At 47.7% G+C, this 14,988-nt stretch overlaps 2 protein-coding genes across 3 annotated transcripts in view; both read left to right on the forward strand.

Annotated features, from left to right (window-relative positions):
• LOC141047230 (uncharacterized) overlaps positions 1-14,988 on the forward strand; it is a 218,053-nt gene that overhangs the window by 99,611 nt on the left and 103,454 nt on the right. The gene's annotated exons all lie outside the window — the stretch shown is intronic.
• LOC141047231 (uncharacterized) overlaps positions 750-14,988 on the forward strand; it is a 63,285-nt gene continuing 49,046 nt past the window's right edge. The window contains exon 1 of one of the 2 annotated variants that reach the window (XM_073542194.1): positions 750-862. In XM_073542194.1, the coding sequence (XP_073398295.1) occupies positions 836-862 (27 nt within the window). In that variant the 5' untranslated portion in view covers positions 750-835. Of the gene's footprint in view, positions 863-1,070; positions 1,193-14,988 lie in introns of those variants that run through there. The other variant, XM_073542193.1, reaches the window with a different exon arrangement.

Consider the following 14,988-nt stretch of genomic DNA (forward strand, 5'->3'; position numbering starts at 1 on the left):
ATTATTCTCTATGTGGAGTGCGGCTCTGCAGGTGGAGGTCGGTGCTGGAGGCTCCATTATTCTCTATGTGGAGTGCGGCTCTGCGGGTGGAGGTCGGTGCTGGAGGCTCCATTATTCTCTGTGTGGAGTGCGGCTCTGCGGGTGGAGGTCGGTGCTGGAGGCTCCATTATTCTCTATGTGGAGTGCGGCTCTGCAGGTGGAGGTCGGTGCCGGAGGCTCCATTATTCTCTATGTGGAGTGTGGCTCTGCGGGTGGAGGTCGGTGCTGGAGGCTCCATTATTCTCTATGTGGAGTGCGGCTCTGCGGGTGGAGGTCGGTGCTGGAGGCTCCATTATTCTCTATGTGGAGTGTGGCTCTGCAGGTGGAGGTCGGTGCTGGAGGCTCCATTATTCTCTATGTGGAGTGCGGCTCTGCGGGTGGAGGTCGGTGCTGGAGGCTCCATTATTCTCTATGTGGAGTGTGGCTCTGCGGGTGGAGGTAGGTGCTGGAGGCTCCATTATTCTCTATGTGGAGTGTGGCTCTGCGGGTGGAGGTAGGTGCTGGAGGCTCCATTATTCTCTATGTGGAGTGCGGCTCTGCAGGTGGAGGTCGGTGCTGGAGGCTCCATTATTCTCTATGTGGAGTGCGGCTCTGCGGGTGGAGGTCGGTGCTGGAGGCTCCATTATTCTCTATGTGGAGTGTGGCTCTGCAGGTGGAGGTCGGTGCCGGAGGCTCCATTATTCTCTATGTGGAGTGCGGCTCTGCGGGTGGAGGTCGGTGCTGGAGGCTCCATTATTCTCTATGTGGAGTGCGGCTCTGCAGGTGGAGGTCGGTGCCGGAGGCTCCATTATTCTCTATGTGGAGTGCGGCTCTGCGGGTGGAGGTCGGTGCTGGAGGCTCCATTATTCTCTATGTGGAGTGTGGCTCTGCAGGTGGAGGTCGGTGCTGGAGGCTCCATTATTCTCTATGTGGAGTGTGGCTCTGCGGGTGGAGGTCGGTGCTGGAGGCTCCATTATTCTCTATGTGGAGTGCGGCTCTGCGGGTGGAGGTCGGTGATGGAGGCTCCATTATTCTCTATGTGGAGTGCGGCTCTGCGGGTGGAGGTCGGTGCTGGAGGCTCCATTATTCTCTATGTGGAGTGCGGCTCTGCAGGTGGAGGTCGGTGCCGGAGGCTCCATTATTCTCTATGTGGAGTGTGGCTCTGCGGGTGGAGGTCGGTGCTGGAGGCTCCATTATTCTCTATGTGGAGTGCGGCTCTGCGGGTGGAGGTCGGTGCCGGAGGCTCCATTATTCTCTATGTGGAGTGCGGCTCTGCGGGTGGAGGTCGGTGCTGGAGGCTCCATTATTCTCTATGTGGAGTGCGGCTCTGCAGGTGGAGGTCGGTGCTGGAGGCTCCATTATTCTCTATGTGGAGTGTGGCTCTGCGGGTGGAGGTCGGTGCCGGAGGCTCCATTATTCTCTATGTGGAGTGCGGCTCTGCGGGTGGAGGTCGGTGCCGGAGGCTCCATTATTCTCTATGTGGAGTGCGGCTCTGCGGGTGGAGGTCGGTGCTGGAGGCTCCATTATTCTCTATGTGGAGTGCGGCTCTGCGGGTGGAGGTCGGTGCTGGAGGCTCCATTATTCTCTATGTGGAGTGTGGCTCTGCGGGTGGAGGTCGGTGCCGGAGGCTCCATTATTCTCTATGTGGAGTGCGGCTCTGCGGGTGGAGGTCGGTGCCGGAGGCTCCATTATTCTCTATGTGGAGTGCGGCTCTGCGGGTGGAGGTCGGTGCCGGAGGCTCCATTATTCTCTATGTGGAGTGCGGCTCTGCGGGTGGAGGTCGTTGCTGGAGGCTCCATTGTTCTCTATGTGGAGTGCGGCTCTGCGGGTGGAAGTCGGTGCTGGAGGCTCCATTATTCTCTATGTGGAGTGCGGCTCTGCGGGTGGAGGTAGGTGCTGGAGGCTCCATTATTCTCTATGTGGAGTGCGGCTCTGCGGGTGGAGGTCGGTGCCGGAGGCTCCATTATTCTCTATGTGGAGTGCGGCTCTGCGGGTGGAGGTAGGTGCCGGAGGCTCCATTATTCTCTATGTGGAGTGCGGCTCTGCGGGTGGAGGTCGGTGCCGGAGGCTCCATTATTCTCTATGTGGAGTGCGGCTCTGCGGGTGGAGGTCGGTGCTGGAGGATCCATTATTCTCTATGTGGTGTGCGGCTCTGCGGGTGGAGGTCGATGCCGGAGGCTCCATTATTCTTTATGTGGAGTGCGGCTCTGCGGGTGGAGGTCGGTGCTGGAGGCTCCATTATTCTATATGTGGAGTGCGGGTGGAGGTCGGTGCTGGAGGCTCCATTATTCTCTATGTGGAGTGCGGCTCTGCGGGTGGAGGTCGGTGCCGGAGGCTCCATTATTCTCTATGTGGAGTGCGGCTCTGCGGGTGGAGGTCGGTGCTGGAGGCTCCATTATTCTATATGTGGAGTGCTGCTCTGCGGGTGGAGGTCGGTGCTGGAGGATCCATTATTCTCTATGTGGTGTGCGGCTCTGCGGGTGGAGGTCGGTGCTGGAGGCTCCATTATTCTCTATGTGGAGTGCGGCTCTGCGGGTGGAGGTCGGTGCTGGAGGATCCATTATTCTCTATGTGGTGTGCGGCTCTGCGGGTGGAGGTCGATGCCGGAGGCTCCATTATTCTCTATGTGGAGTGCGGCTCTGCGGGTGGAGGTCGGTGCTGGAGGCTCCATTATTCTATATGTGGAGTGCGGGTGGAGGTCGGTGCTGGAGGCTCCATTATTCTCTATGTGGAGTGCGGCTCTGCGGGTGGAGGTCGGTGCCGGAGGCTCCATTATTCTATATGTGGAGTGCGGGTGGAGGTCGGTGCCGGAGGCTCCATTATTCTCTATGTGGAGTGCGGCTCTGCGGGTGGAGGTCGGTGCTGGAGGCTCCATTATTCTCTATGTGGAGTGCGGCTCTGCGGGTGGAGGTCGGTGCTGGAGGATCCATTATTCTCTATGTGGTGTGCGGCTCTGCGGGTGGAGGTCGATGCCGGAGGCTCCATTATTCTATATGTGGAGTGCGGCTCTGCGGGTGGAGGTCGGTGCCGGAGGCTCCATTATTCTATATGTGGAGTGCGGCTCTGCGGGTGGAGGTCGGTGCCGGAGGCTCCATTATTCTATATGTGGAGTGCGGGTGGAGGTCGGTGCCGGAGGCTCCATTATTCTCTATGTGGAGTGCGGCTCTGCGGGTGGAGGTCGGTGCTGGAGGCTCCATTATTCTCTATGTGGAGTGCGGCTCTGCGGGTGGAGGTCGGTGCTGGAGGATCCATTATTCTCTATGTGGTGTGCGGCTCTGCGGGTGGAGGTCGATGCCGGAGGCTCCATTATTCTCTATGTGGAGTGCGGCTCTGCGGGTGGAGGTCGGTGCCGGAGGCTCCATTATTCTATATGTGGAGTGCGGGTGGAGGTCGGTGCTGGAGGCTCCATTATTCTCTATGTGGAGTGCGGCTCTGCGGGTGGAGGTCGGTGCTGGAGGCTCCATTATTCTATATGTGGAGTGCGGGTGGAGGTCGGTGCCGGAGGCTCCATTATTCTCTATGTGGAGTGCGGCTCTGCGGGTGGAGGTCGGTGCTGGAGGCTCCATTATTCTATATGTGGAGTGCGGGTGGAGGTCGGTGCTGGAGGCTCCATTATTCTCTATGTGGAGTGCAGCTCTGCGGGTGGAGGTCGGTGCTGGAGGCTCCATTATTCTCTATGTGGAGTGCGGCTCTGCGGGTGGAGGTCGGTGCTGGAGGCTCCATTATTCTCTATGTGGAGTGCAGCTCTGCGGGTGGAGGTCGGTGCCGGAGGCTCCATTATTCTCTATGTGAAGTGCGGCTCTGCGGGTGGAGGTCGGTGCTGGAGGCTCCATTATTCTATATGTGGAGTGCGGGTGGAGGTCGGTGCTGGAGGCTCCATTATTCTCTATGTGGAGTGCGGCTCTGCGGGTGGAGGTCGGTGCTGGAGGCTCCATTATTCTCTATGTGGAGTGCGGCTCTGCGGGTGGAGGTCGGTGCTGGAGGCTCCATTATTCTATATGTGGAGTGCTGCTCTGCGGGTGGAGGTCGGTGCTGGAGGCTCCATTATTCTCTATGTGGAGTGCGGCTCTGCGGGTGGAGGTCGGTGCTGGAGGCTCCATTATTCTCTATGTGGAGTGCGGCTCTGCAGGTGGAGGTCGGTGCTGGAGGCTCCATTATTCTCTATGTGGAGTGCGGCTCTGCGGGTGGAGGTCGGTGCCGGAGGCTCCATTATTCTCTATGTGGAGTGCAGCTCTGCGGGTGGAGGTCGGTGCTGGAGGCTCCATTATTCTCTATGTGGAGTGCGGCTCTGCGGGTGGAGGTCGGTGCTGGAGGCTCCATTATTGTCTATATGGAGTGCGGCTCTGCGGGTGGAGGTCGGTGCCGGAGGCTCCATTATTCTCTATGTGGAGTGTGGCTCTGCAGGTTGAGGTAGATGCTGTACCCAGAGCCGGTTTTAGGCATAGTGGTGCCCCAAGCAAAGTTTAAATTGGGGCCCCAAATACTAACATATTGCACATCACACAGAAGCATTTCGGTTGTAGTTACGTTCGCTGAGTTCAGGCCGCTAAATGAGTGTGATCTACAGTATTGAAGTCGTTCATCTCTTGTTTCCAGGCCTCTTCAGTTTACACCGGCGATGTGCTGCTGAGAGCAAGGATTTCTGTTCTGATATGAACAACCCAGTCACTCGATGAATATGCATAATTTTTGTCATGATCCAGGTTGGATTATGACAGATTTTGCACAAGTAACCTTTTTTTTTTTTTTTTTCCTTTAAGCTGTTTGCTTTAGGTTAGTTTTGCTCCCGGTGGCCATTAGGGTCATTATACTGTCGTTTTTAATTCTAGTTTTGCCCCTGGTGGCCTTTAGGGTCATTGCACTCTGGTTACTTTAGTTAGTTGCCCCCGGTGGCCGCTAGTGTTATTGCACGTGATAATGAAGCAGCTGTGATTCTGTGGCTGCTACCTATAAAGGAGTAGCAGGTGGTCTCACTGTTGGTGATATTGCCTATTTTCAACCAAGTCTGGTGAAGGAAGGAACTACAGAGAGGAGTTCCTGGCTGCTCAGGGGAGCTCTGGTTTAATAGCTTCAGGCGGAAGCTGAATTCAGGTGTCGAGCTTCAGGGGTGAAGCTGAACTTTGGTGTTGTACTCTGTTGCTGGGAGCAATAACAACAGAGCAAAGCTAAGTGGTGTTTTTCCCTGTTTGTGACTTTCCTTGTGTGTATATTAGTGCAGTGGTGGGATTAGTTTCTGCACTGTCCAATTCACTAGAAAAGGATAGGTGCAGGGCGAGCTAGGGATTTGAGGTATCCAGCTCGTCGCCAGGTGCGGAACTTGCCTAGGGATCGTCAGGAGTGTAGGGACACTGACTCAGGGGACTGCAGGAGGTCTCCATGTCCCCCGTTCCCTATTGCAGAGCCCTCCATTGTAACGGTTTCCCCGGTGTCTCCCTTAACTCTGTTTAAATTCGCCCTGCTGGAGGCGGTGTATCCAGTCACACGTGACATGACAATTTTGCTTGTTAAATATAATACACCCCATAGTTTTCTATATATTATAATGTGCACCACAGTCCACCACATAGTATAATACACCCCATAGTCCTGCATATATTATAAATGTGCACCACAGTCCTCCATAATGTAAAATGCACACCCATAGTCCTCCATATAATATGCCTCATAGTCCTCCATATATTAAAATACACTGCTCAGTCCTCCACATAGTATAATACACTCTTCATAGTGCTCCATATAGTATAATGCACCGCCATAGTCATCCATGTAGTACAATTCACTTCCCATAGTATAATGCATCCCATAGTTCTTCATATACTATAATGTATTCCCCATAGAATAGAATCATAGAATAGAATAGAATCGTAGAGTTGGAAGGGACCTCCTGGGCCATCTGGTCCAACCCCCTGCTCAAAGCAGGATTCGCTAAATCATCCCAGTCAGATGTCTGTCCAGCCTCTGTTTGAAGACTTCCATTGAAGGAGAACTCACCACTTCTCGTGGCAGCTTGTTCCACTCATTGATCACTCTAACTGTCAAAAAGTTTTTTCTAATATCTAATCTGTGTCTCCTCCCATTCAGTTTCATCCCATTGCTTCTAGTCTTTCCTTGTGCAAATGAGAATAAAGTTGATCCTTCTGCAATGTGACAGCCCTTTAGATATTTGTAGACAGCTATTAAGTCTCCTCTCAGTCTTCTCTTTTGCAAACTAAACATTCCCAAATCCTGCAACCTTTCCTCATAAGACAGGGTTTGCAGACCGGTCACCATTCTGGTCGCTCTTTTCTGAACTTGCTCCAGTTTGTTTGTTTTTTTTTAAAATGTGGTGCCCAAAACTGGACACAATATTCCAGATGAGGTCTGACCAAAGAGGAGTAGAGGTAAATAATGACTTCACGTGATCTAGACTGTATGCTTCTGTTAATACATCCTAGAATTGCATTTGCCTTTTTTGCTGCTGCATCACACTGTTGACTCATATTCAGTCTGTGATCAATTAGTATACCCAAGTCTTTTTCACATGTGCTGTTGCTTAGCCCTATTCCTCCCATTCTGTATATACTTTTTTCATTTTTATTGCCCAGATGTAGTACTTTGCATTTTTCCCTGTTAAAAACCATTTTGTTAGTTGCTGCCCACTTCTCCAGTTTATTTATATCTTTTTGAATCCTCTCTCTCTCTTCTCTAGTATTAGCTATCCCTCCTAGCTTTGTGTCATCAGCAAATTTAATCAGTCTACCCTCAATTCCTTTATCTAAATCGCTGATAAAGATGTTGAACAATACAGGGCCCAGGACAGAGCCCTGTGGTACCCCACTTGAGACATTCTTCCAACTGGATGTGTAGCCATTTACGACCACTCTTTGGGCCCGATCACTAAGCCAGTTATGAATCCACCTAACAGTTGCCTTGTCCATTCCATACTTAGTCATTTTTTCAATAAGGATTGTATGAGAGACTTTGTCAAATGCTTTGCTGAAGTCAAGATATACTATACAGCATTTCCTTGATCCACCCAATTAGTGATTCCATCATAGAAGGAAATTAAGTTAGTCTGACATGACTTATTAGTTACAAACCCATGCTGACTCTGTTTAATCACTTCATTCTTATCCAGTTACTGACATACATGTTGTTTAATAATTTGTTCAAAGATCTTTCCTGGTATAGAAGTCAGACTCACCGGCCTATAGTTGCCTGGGTCCACCTTCTTCCCCTTTTTTGAAGATAGGAACAACATTTGCTCTTCTCCAGTCTTCTGGGACTTCTCCTGTTCTCCAAGAATTTTCAAAGATTATGGAGAGGGGTTCAAAAATTTCTCCTGCTATCTCCTTCAGTACTCTGGGGTGTAATTCATCTGGACCTGGAGACTTGAATTCATTTAGGTTAGCTAAGTGTTTCCTCACTATCTTTCTGTTTATAGATATCCTGGATTCTTCAATTCCCTTAATAGGACAGTGAAGAACAGTTGATGTTACATTTCCTTTCTGAGAGAAAACAGATGCAAAATAGGAATTTAAAAGTTCGGCCTTCTCAACATCCTGTCTTACCATTTCATCGTTTTCATCCTGTAAAAATCCTATAGTATCTTTGACTTTTCTTTTACTTTTGACATACCCCCAAAAACCTTTATTATTGCTTTTGACATCTCTTGCAAGCCTCAATTCATTGTCAGCTTTAGCTAATCTGATTTGTGCCCTGCAGGTTCTGCAGACAGCATTATATTCTTCTTTAGATATGCCTCCCTCTTTCCATTTTATAAACATTTTTTTTTTCCTTTTTAGCATGTGCTTAAGTTCTGTGTTCATCCATCCTGGCTTCCTTAAATGCTTCCTATTCTTCCCTCTTTTCGGAATTGTTAACAACTGTGCATTGAGAATTTCATTTTTCAAGATTTCCCATCCTTCCTGGACATTTTTGTCTTTAAGGATATCCAGCCATTGGATCCCTCCAATTCTCTTTCTGAATCCCTTAAAATCTGCCTTTCTGAAATCTAACCTTGACGTCTGAGTCTTCACAGGTCTTCCTCCTCTAGTTATCCAAAATTCTAAAATAGCATGGTCGCTACCTCCTAGGGTCCCAGCCACTTTTACCTCCTCAACCACTTCCTCCCTGTTTATAAGAATTAGATCCAAGGTAGCAGTTCCCCTTGTTTTCTCCCCTACCTTTTGGAAGATAAAGTTGTCAGCAAGAGAGGATAAGAATTTCCTTGACCTGTTAGTTTTGCCTGAGAGAGATACCCAACAAATGTCTGGATAGTTGAAATCTCCCATGACAACTATGTCATATTTTTTGGAGAACTTGGCCATTTGATGCATAAAGAGTTCATCCATATCTTCAGCTTGCACAGGCGGCCTGTAGTAAATGCCTACAATGGTGTCCTTTCCATTGTTCTGTCCTTGTATTCTTACCCAAACAATTTCCACAGAACTCCCAGTCTCTGCAGCTTCAATCTCTGTGCAGATACAGGTATATGCGTTTCTAACATACAATGCGACACCTCCTCCTCGTTTATCAAGTCTGTTTCTTGCAAATAAGTTGTATCCTTCTAGTCTTGTATTCCAATCATGTGTATCGTCCCACCAAGTTTCAGTGATTCCAATGACATCATATTTCTTTTCCTGTGTTAGTAGTTCCAATTCTCCTTGTTTGTTGCCCATGCTTTGTGCATTAGTATAGAAACATTTTAGTTTGTGATTGGTTTCTCTTTCTCCAATATTTTTATTAATTAGATTCTTTTGTCTTTGTTCTTCCTTTCCACTTCTAATAGCAGAGTTCTCAATAGCATTTGTCAGGTGTATGGCTTTTTCTGGTCTTTTGCTTCCCTTCCCATGTTGTTCTAGTTTAAAGCTCTCCTTACAAGTGTAGCAAGGCGACTTCCAAATACATGTTTTCCAGTCTTCGTAAGGTGCACCCCATCTCTAGCAAGTAGTCCATCGTAAAGGTAATTCACTCCGTGATCCATAAATCCAAATCGTTGCTGACGGCACCATCGACGTAGCCAGTTTTTCACCTGCAGAATCTTATTCCACCTCCTTGTTCCATGGCCATAGTCCTCGATACAGTATAATGCAACCACCCCACAGAGTGTAATGTAACCCCCATAGAATATTTTGCAGTCCCCCTCATATAGTATAATGTAGCCCCCTCAGAGTATGATGCAATCACCCCTCATAGAATATAATTTAATACAGCCCCCCAGAGAATATAATGTAGCCCCGAATAGAGTAAAATACAGCCCACCTCCCCATAGAATAAGCCCTGTTTCACACATCCGTTTTTAGCCGCTAACAGATCCGTTTGGATCCGTTTTCTTGACGGATCCGCGGTAGCCGCTAAGGCTAGTTTCACACTAGCGTTTTGGAGCGCAGCGACGGCCTGCGCACGGCTGCCGCTAAGCCCCGCCCCCGCCGGTAGCTCCGCCCACCGGCATGCGCCCTGCGTCCCTTATCTTTATCACAGGGGGCGCAGGCCGTGCGCAGTATGCGTTTGGTGGCGCATGCGCCTTTTTGACGGTGCGCCGACGCAACCAAAATGCAGCAGGTTGCGTTTGGCGCAGGTCGGCGCACCGTCAAAAGGACGCATGCGCCGCCAAACGCATACTGCGCACGGCCTGCGCCGGTGGGCGGAGCTACCGGCGGGGGCGCGGCAGGGGGCGGGGCCGCCGCTGCGCTCCAAAACGCTAGTGTGAAACTGGCCTAATGCAAGTCTATGGGGAAAAAAAACGGATCCGCCAAAAACATGGTGGATCCGTTTTTTAACGGAAAACGACGGATTTGGACGGATTTAAAAAAATGAAGTGTGATCCAGGCCAATAATGTAGCCCCATCAAACAGTATGATGCAATCCTCCCTCAGAAAATCTAATACAGCCCCCCATAGAATATAATGTAGCCCCCATAGTATATAACACAGCCTCCCCCCCATAGAATATAATATACCCCTAATAGTATATAGCACAGCCACGTAGTATATAACAATCCTCACATGTGTTTGTTTTTTTTTTTAACCCTTTCAGACTAGTGGATTAATAATGGAGAGGTGTCTTATTGACACCTCTCCATTATTAGCCAGGTGTAATGTCACCTTATGATAGCAAGGTGACATTAACCCCTTATTTCCCATATGCCACCCCCTACAGGGCAATGGGAAGAAAGTGGGTAAGTGCTGGAATTGTCGCATCTTAACAGATGTGCCTTTTCTGGGGTGGCTGGGGGCAGATTTTTTAGCCAGAGGGGCCTAAACACAATGGTCCCTCTCTAGGCTATTAATTTCTGCCCTCAGTCACTGGCTTGACCTCTCTGGCGGAGAAAATTGCTTGTGAGCCCACGCCAGCTTTTTCCATGAATTAATCCTTTAATTTAACACCTACAGCTCCAAAATTTTACACACATACACTATTAACATTATTAGTCCGGGACATATATAAATCTAACAAATATGCAATGGTTTACTGTATGTAAACCATGTCTCATATCCAGTCGGGGTCTGTAATGATTTTACAGAAGCCGACAATTGAATTATCGGCTATTCTACTATCTACCTCTGCATGAAATATAAATATACATATGTGTCTCACTGACACATATATATATATATATATATATATATATATATATATAGAGAGAGAGACTTTATATATGTTTTCACGAATATTTGATACTATGTACCCATTATATCAAAGAAAAAAATGGACTGGCACTAAGAAACAGTCTACTTACTGGTGGAGTGGGAGGACTCTGAGTCGGCGACACTTTGCAGGCTCAAAGCACGGTAGTGAAGGTGCTTGCTTGAAGAAGAACACATAAGGCAATCCAAAAAATAAGGAAAAAAGCAGCACACTGTTTACCGTATCATAAAAAACCTAAGTCCTTTATTTTAGAAAAGCATACATGGACAAGGTTTGTGAGGGCAGGATAAGTGCAGGCATGCAGACAAGAGACAGGACTACGGCCATTTTGCGTTAAACATGGGTCCAGATGTAACAATTACTGTGTCATTTCCTTTTATGCACCTCATTGTGAAAATTTGCATATAATCAATATGCAAACAAAATTAAAAAAAAAATAACAAAACTGTGCAATTAAAAAATGACAAACAGTCTTATGTGACACCCCAGAGTCCAGTTGTCACAGTGACATTACCTCCCTCTAATGGGTAAAGTCATACTTGGAGGCAGAAAAGGGACCCCCATGCCAGGCAGCATAGATTTAATCACAACTTCCTGCTGCAGGTCAGAAAAGGGATGCCTTATAAATTCTGGCCAGCAGATGGGGTTGGTGAGTCAGCTAGAAATGAGCTGAGGGGGTTGTCATGGAAACGAAGCATCTGTGAGGAGAAATGACAGTAAAATGTGAAGGATGTGAGGTAAAAGAATCTTTCTGAAAGATCCTGTCAGATAAGGACAGGCAGCTGATCTGTGAAGAGGGAAAGGACAAGAGCAGAGACTGAGAGACTCTAGGGAAGCTAAAATACTGCAAATAGCAGACCCCTGAGTGAAGCGCTAATAAAGAGAAAAGGGACATCAGAGTCCTAGGCTGACAGGAGCTGTACACCCTGATAGCCGAATCTGAAAGTACAGGGGATTGTAAATTCCTGTGCACATTGAACACCTGAGGGCACGTCAGCGGATAAGGAGCCCGGGGCCGATGATGAAGAGAACGGTACCCGTGGAATAGGCTCACGCTGACAGCCATACAGGTTAGTGAAACCATCACGAATAGAGGGTCGCAGCATAGATATATACAGCGGAGACCCACACACAAAGCGCAGAAAGGAAGGTTCTAAATCCCAACCTGGCAAGGTGGATCCCCTGAATGCCTCCAGGCGATTCGGACTCATTCCATCACCTGTATGTGGTACTCCGGACTACAACCAATTACCAGTAAAAGGTAAAGAAACTGCACCTCTCTGTGTCTCTCATTTCTCTGCACCCCAACGTTCACAGTCATTTTTACTATTTAACATCTTTGCCCTGGGACTACAGCCCTACCTGTGGAGGGCTACAACATCATAGCTGCGCCCAACATCCATCCCAGAGAAGCAACACCGCAGCGCTGGTCACCTCTGACTAGAATACCACAGGTGGCGTCACGTATTTCACCATCTAATAACTTTATTTTAATTTTTACCACGTAAATACCACACAACTTCCCCTATTTTATTACTGGACGCCTCTGGGCCAAGGACCGCGTCGCCGCCGTGACACCGTCCCGCATGGAAGTCGACCGGCCCGGTACCTGTGACGAACAGCCCACCGCTGCCACCAATATGTGACGAACGACGGACCGCCGTCGCCAAATTGCGACGGACAGCGGACCCTGTGCCACCAATATGTTACAGTCTCACCACCGACACGTGTTTGTCAGCGGACGGAGGGACGTGACGCACTGCCGGCACAAGGCTATCACAGGCACAGAGGGGGCTTATCTTAGTTATCCCACCACTGGCACCATGTGACAAAAACACAGCAAGCTAATCTTGCTCTAACAATTTATCACAGGGGGTGTATTTTGGTTGTTTCACCACTGCTAACAACCTTCCAAGAACTGCGGGGATTTATGTATATCCCACTTTCTCAGTTCCACTTTGGAACTAGCAGCTCTCCGGCGCCCCCCTTACCCTCAGGTCAGTCAGGGAACCTGCACCTAGGATAATTAGTTGTCGGACGGGCTGCTTGTTGTGCACGGGCCGCTAGACTACTGCAGTATGGGAATTATCAATGCTGTGGCCGCAGCCCCTCATTCAGCATGTAAGACCCGTCTGTACTGCCAGCTAGCCTCACCAGCCGCACACACCACGCTGCCACCAGCCACGCTTTACTTAATCAAGAGTTAAGAGGGTCCGCGGCAAACCCCTGAAATTAGAAGCGATTATCTAAAAAAAGGCGCATAGTTCGTTTCTTAGAGCATGGAGTCAAACTGATAATTTTACGATTTATTCCCCAAATGGAAGGCAGTGATTACAAATACAAAAGTTGTAATAAATTGAGACATTACATGTGTACGAATACAAATATAAAACAAAGTGGATGAAAGAACAGAAAGTAACACATGTGCGTAGTTGGTATTAGACAGACCATGTGGCTGGGGGAGGTCGCTTAACCAAACGTCCCCACTAATCGGCACGTCTCTCTGGCAGGAGGACTCCAGGTGAACTGACTGGAATTTGGTAGGGAATACCTATAGCCTAGGGTCTGTGACCTCACGAAATGGGCGGTCTGGAGAGGTCCAACCTCCCTCTCTCCAAGTTATGATTTGGCTACAAAACTTAGAATAACTATATCTAAACGAGAAAAGCCCGTACCAACACACATAGGGCATCATTGTTTGTAATTTACCGAATAGAGTGAAACAACTCCAAGCATGCCATACTTAGGACACTCCGTTTGGGAGCAATCCATATCTCAGTTTCTGGAAGTCCGAGAATCGTGAAACTTAGGGATTTAGAAAGCTGGCTTCATTGCCTACACAGTGATATGATTATTATATCGCAACAGTGTATGGTTTTTGCGGTACAGTCTCTTTAATATCACCCATAGTTTCATTCAGCCATAGATCTGAGAACAAAGGAAATGCTTTCCCTTAACTAATTAGCATTCCCTACTGTGGAGAGGGGCCAAATGTTATAGAGGAAGTGTCCTATTACCAGTGCGGGCACACAGCTGATAAGGAGGGGGGATGCTGCTGTGTGACAAGGCGATTTTCTGGAAAGAATTGAGGATTCTAGAAAGTTCTACCTTACAGACATTTTACATTACAGTACCAATTACCCCCAGGCCCGCGGGGCACTCCACTTACATGTAACAAAATCCGTTGATTGCAATTCGGATAGAAATGATAATAAAGCACATTATTACAAGAAGCAGGAGTAATCTAATCTTTCATTCAGTCCTAAGGGACCTTGCGCATTTGCTTCGATGATCTATTTTGCCTCCCGTCAAGGATTTTTTTATGATCACCTCCGCATGGTGGAAATTTAACTGCTTCCAATCCTGCAAAACGCAGGCATTGAGGATTAGACCCGTGTTTCTCTTGGATGTGCTTTATGAATCTTAGTGATCCCTTTCCTGTAGAAATACAATGAAAATGTTCACGAAATCTTACAAACATCGATCTTATCGTTTTTCCTTTATAATAAAAAGAACATGGACAGAAAATGATATAAACCACATATTTGGCTTTGCAAGTGATTAAATCATTAACCCTATGCTGGATATGGCCAATCTGCAGCAAGTTCCCTGTTAAATGTAGCTGACAAAAATTGTAATCTCCACATTAAAAATTCCCTTTTGGGGTATTGCTAGTTAACCAATTGTCATGTGGTTGTGAAACACGGTTATTCACCAATAACGTTATTATTTCTTTTATAAGCAAACCGAGGTTTGATTTTACCACATTTATTCAGATCATTGCTTTACCAGTCAAATTAACTATTTGCAGTTCCTTATTTGAATCAATTATTTCCTCCAGGAAACCTGTTTTGGGTTTCTTGCCTGTTTTGAATGGCAACCAAATTTTGCTTTAACTTTCATAGATGTAGTAAATTTATACACTAGAATACCGCACAAACAAGGCATTGATGCAGATAAAAAAAATTCTCATAAATTTCAAATAAAACTTCAGATTTTATTTCCTTTATAATTCAAGGTCTAGACTTTGTATTGACACATAATGCTTTCAAATTCCTTACTAAATGGTATTTGCAATTAGTCGGTACCGCTATGGGTACGCCCGTAGCGCGTGTTTTTGCCAATTTTTTATTTTTTTTATGCATAGGCAGCCTCAATAGTAAAAAGTTGGTCACACTTGTCAAATACTATGTTTGACAAGTGTGACGAACCTGTCAATCAGTTTTCCAAGCGATGCTACAGATCCCCCAATCCTGGTATGCATGGCATCCCATTCCTCATCCTGGCATGCATGGTCCCCTCACCCCCCAATCCTGGTATCCATGGTACCCCCTTATGCTG

Source organism: Dendrobates tinctorius, unplaced genomic scaffold (assembly GCF_039654945.1).
Source record: "Dendrobates tinctorius isolate UK_male_01 unplaced genomic scaffold, ASM3965494v1 ptg000126l, whole genome shotgun sequence".
Taxonomy (NCBI): Eukaryota; Metazoa; Chordata; class Amphibia; order Anura; family Dendrobatidae; genus Dendrobates; species Dendrobates tinctorius.